The sequence below is a fragment of the Apaloderma vittatum genome, unplaced genomic scaffold, assembly GCF_000703405.1.
Source record: "Apaloderma vittatum isolate BGI_N311 unplaced genomic scaffold, ASM70340v1 scaffold33185, whole genome shotgun sequence".
Taxonomy (NCBI): domain Eukaryota; kingdom Metazoa; phylum Chordata; class Aves; order Trogoniformes; family Trogonidae; genus Apaloderma; species Apaloderma vittatum.
In genome coordinates this window covers 110-4,259 of record NW_009715937.1, presented here as the reverse complement: position 1 = coordinate 4,259, position 4,150 = coordinate 110, and the positions used below count along the sequence as shown (strand labels likewise).

General features: G+C 50.1%; 1 protein-coding gene across 1 annotated transcript; it reads left to right on the top strand.

Moving 5' to 3' along the window:
* Nucleotides 1–66: 66 nt before the first annotated feature.
* On the top strand, nucleotides 67–1,458 carry POLE3 (polymerase (DNA directed), epsilon 3, accessory subunit; the record flags this gene model as incomplete). Its single annotated transcript, XM_009869350.1, has 3 exons — nucleotides 67–152; nucleotides 626–744; nucleotides 1,238–1,458. Coding segments are annotated over 3 exons (366 nt in total), but the record flags the coding sequence as incomplete, so codon positions are not given.
* Nucleotides 1,459–4,150: the final 2,692 nt, after the last annotated feature.

Here is a 4,150-nt window from a genome sequence, read left to right as displayed (position 1 = left end):
CCTAGGCCAGTCTAGGATTCTATGATTCTTTTCCAGCTTCTGACAAGAGTTGAATTTCTTTTCCAGCTTCCCGATGGGGTAAACATTTCCAAAGAAGCTCGGAGCGCAATCTCCCGCGCGGCGAGCGTGTTCGTGCTCTATGCGACGTCATGGTAAGGGTTTGCTGCACCAGATAACCAGCGCGGTGGATTCATAATTCCCCTCTCTCCTGGAGACTGATTTTTTTTTCCCAACTGCTTGTTCCCGTATTGTCTGTTCACGTAGATAAATCAATCTCTAATGTAGCCCAGAGGACACGGTAACATCTCCGGGGAGGCGCGGGTGGGCTGCGCAGGCAGTTGCTTCTCTGGCGTCAGGTCCTTGCAGGGCGTTGTGGAATTGTCACCTTAGGGCCAACGCTCACGTTTTCTTCTTCCCTGCAAGCAGAAAACTACTGCTGGGGAAAAGCAGTGCCACTAGGTGAAAGCACAAACAGCCAACACAAGTGTCTTAAACTGTTAGTAAGCGATTACAAAACCCCCAGGTGTTTAGGACCTGGCTTTTTCTAAGTTGCTTGTGACTTTATGAAATGAGAGAAGTGATGACACACAAATTAACTCTTATTTTCCTTCTTGCTTTTGACCAGTGCAAATAACTTTGCCATGAAGGGGAAGAGGAAGACGCTGAACGCCGGCGACGTTCTCTCTGCCATGGAGGAGATGGAGTTTCAGCGATTTGTAGCCCCTTTGAAGGAGTCCCTGGAAGGTACCGTCCTCGGGTCGTGTCGAGGGAGTCTCAGTAGCGCCGAGTCCTGTTTTCTCCTCGAACGCTGGACAAGCAGCACTTATTTGCCTGTCTTGTTTCTCTTCTCTTTGCCCAGCATCCTCCACTGCGGTTTGCCTGGGGAGTAAATAATGTGCGCCTTAACGGGACTGGGATAACATTATCTCACAACTGATGAGGATTGGGAAAGTCTCATCTGCTCTCGCTCCCCTGTTATGTTTATCTAAGGAAAATCTTAGGGGCTGCCTGTAAATGTGAACTCCGGCGTCTTTTTCAGCATTTTTCTGCTGAAACTGAACCCAATTTCCTATGGAGCTGGTCAGCACAGCTCAAGTAATAGGGTGAGTCGCTGCTATGAGTTCACTGCTCCCCTTGTAAGCCTGGAGAGCAAGTGGACGTTGGGCTTCAGCTGCTGTCCTGCTCACGCCGTGGAACCCCCGGCTTGAATTTTTCAGTGTTCTCTCTTTTTTTTCAGTTTACAGGCGTGAACAGAAAGGAAAGAAAGAAGCAAGGAAAGATAAAGACAAGAAGGCAGACTCGGAGGAGCAAGACAAAAGCCGAGAGGAGGAGAACGATGATGACGACGAAAGGATGGAGGAAGAAGAGCAAAACGATGAGGAGGAGGTGGACAACTGAGCGTGCTGCTGAGACACGTGCAGGGGCTGGGGTTTGTTCAGAGGGATATAAATGCTGTAAATCCACCTCGCTGTGTCCCCTCTTGTTTCCAGTAGAGCTTTGTGCCGTTCCTCTGCAGCCTGCCCCTTTCTGGCCTTTGCTTTGTACATAAAGGACTTCTGCTAAAGCTTTTCTCGAGGAAGGACCACCCTGCCCAGGACCTGGCACCCTCCCCAAGTTCTCAATGGCTCTGAAAGAGAGGGGGAAAAAAAAAAACATTCCAGATGCTCAGAACAGAAGCTGGCCAGGAGAACTTGAGAGACTGTTGAATAAGCTCGTTAAGCCAAGTCAAGGGCTCAATCAAATAGATTGTCAACCCTTTGGGGTTTAGAATCTGCACAATGATGTCAGGAGGCCTGGAAGCTGAATATTTAGGCTTTTTATCCAAGTGACTTTTTTGGGCTTTGGGTTTTTTCCCTTAGTTTTCTTGCATTCTGGCTGTGCCTTCTCTTCCTGCTTGACGGTGAGACACTGTCTTTCAGCCGTACCAGCAGCGATACCGTACAACCGTACACGGACCGCTGGTCCACTCAGCTGACTCTCGCTCAAATCAACCGAAATCAATAAAAAAACCAAAAAACCAATTTCACAGCACTTAGGATGTAAGCTAAATACTGAAAGTGCTGGTCTTTAAAGCCCTGGGAGACCAAGAGGTGTTTTCTTAAAAATGGGAAGCAAAACAAACAGCTGAGCTGTGCATTGGGGCTTTTAAATGGCTCCTTCAAGAAAAATGGGTTAAAACAAGCTCTTTGTATTTTTAGTACTTACATAGGTTTGTTCTTTTATACCCAAACTTGTAGTTCTGATGCCTTTCCTTTCTCTTCTCTGAGAAAGTAACTATTAGAATAAGCTCCTTTTGGGGAAAAACACTTTGACTGATATGTTTGAAGACTAAAACCTGATATTTGAACTTAAGCGACATTTGGTGAATGAAACTTGAGGGAAGTTTTAGGTACATTTAAATAAACCTCACAAGTTTTGTTGATTATGTGGTTTTAAAATAGCACCTGTGAGGAACAGTATGTATTTTTCAAAAAAAAAAACAAAAAAAAATTGACGCAGAGCTACCCTGCCTTTCTGCTTTTACGGTACGAGGGCTTTTCATACGCAGAAGCCCAGCTCCTGGAAAGAACTGAATCAACAAAGATTTTCTGCTGGCGTGCAGTCAGTAACAGATGAAAAGACGGAGCTGACAATGTCTTCCCAAGATTTCCAATATCAAAAAAAGAATCTTTTTCCTCTCTTTTTTTTCCCCCTGTTCTCTTCTAGGTTTTTTTTTTCCCTCTAGTTCATAACTGGGGTGCATATTCCAAAAGGGAACAACATATAAATAAAAGCGAGATTTTTTTTTATAGAAATGGAGTCTCATTTCTGTCAGTAACGAAGCGAGCCGGTCGCGGTTGCATAAGGACGCATCCGAGCGTGCGGCGAAGGCAGAAGCAAACGCGTCAGGAAATTCCTCGCGGAGCAGCTGACTGCGAAGGGAGGATGAAGGCTGCTTTGTGTGAGGGGGGCGAGGGAAGCGCAGAGACTGGAAAGAACCAGGGGAGCGACGTTTGGGTGCTCTGGGTGCTGCTGTTTGTGTCCCTGGTGGAACGAGCCTTCGGCCCATCCTTGCTTGCAGGGAGAGGCACGAGGCTGGGGGGCAAGAGGAGAAGAAAGGGGTCGGGGGTTCGGCCCTACAAGGTGGTTGTGTGGGAGCTGCAGAACACCCTGCAATGAGCCCGATGCTCCGGTGAGATGAAGGAAAGAGGAGGTGCCAGGCACCCAAACCCCACTACCCAGCTCCAGTCCTTTGCAGCACCCCAAAGCTGAGCTCGGGTCACTCCACAGCACCCCAAAACCCAGCTCCATGCCACCACAGAACCCCCAGCCATGTTCCTTACCTCCACAGCACCACAAAGCCCTGCTCCAGCCCCCCAGGAACCCCAAAATCTGACTCCTGCAGCATCCCAAAACTTGCCTGCATGGCCCCATGGCATCTCAAAGCCTGCCTCCTGGCACTCCCAGCAACCCAAAGCTCTGCTCCAGGCTCCTGCAGCACCCCAAAACCCTGCTCCATGCCACCACAGAAGCCCCAGGCACGGTCCTTATCCCCACAGCACCACCCCAGAACCCCAAAACCAGGCTCCAGGTCACCCTGCAGCACCCCAAAATTGCGCTGTACAGTCTCACAGCATCCCAAAGCCCTGCTCCATCCTTCCACAGCACCACAAAACCCTGATCCAGGTTCTTGCAGCACCCCAAAGCCCTGCTCCAGCCCCACCAGAACCCCAAAACCTGCATCCAGCCACTGTTGCAGCACCCTAAAACTTGTCTGCGTGGCCCCACAGCACCCCAAAACCCTGCTCAGTACCCTCCCCAGCACCCCAAAGCCCTGCTCCAAACCCTCTCAAACCTCAAAACCTGGCTCCAGATCCTCCTGCAGCACCCCAAAACCTGTTTGCATGGCCCCACAGCACCCCAAAGCCTCGCTCCAGACACCCAGAACCCCAAAATCTGGTTTCAGGGCCCCTTGCAGCACCCCAAAACTTGTCTGCATGGCCCCACAGCACCCCAAAACCCAGCTCCACACCCCCATAGCACCCCAAAGCTCTGCTCCAGCCCCCCCAGAAGTCCAAAACCGAGCTCTGGGGCCTCTTGCAACACCCCAGCTCGATACCCCCGCAGCACCTCAAAGCCTTGCTCCAAACCTCCCCAGCACCCCAAATCC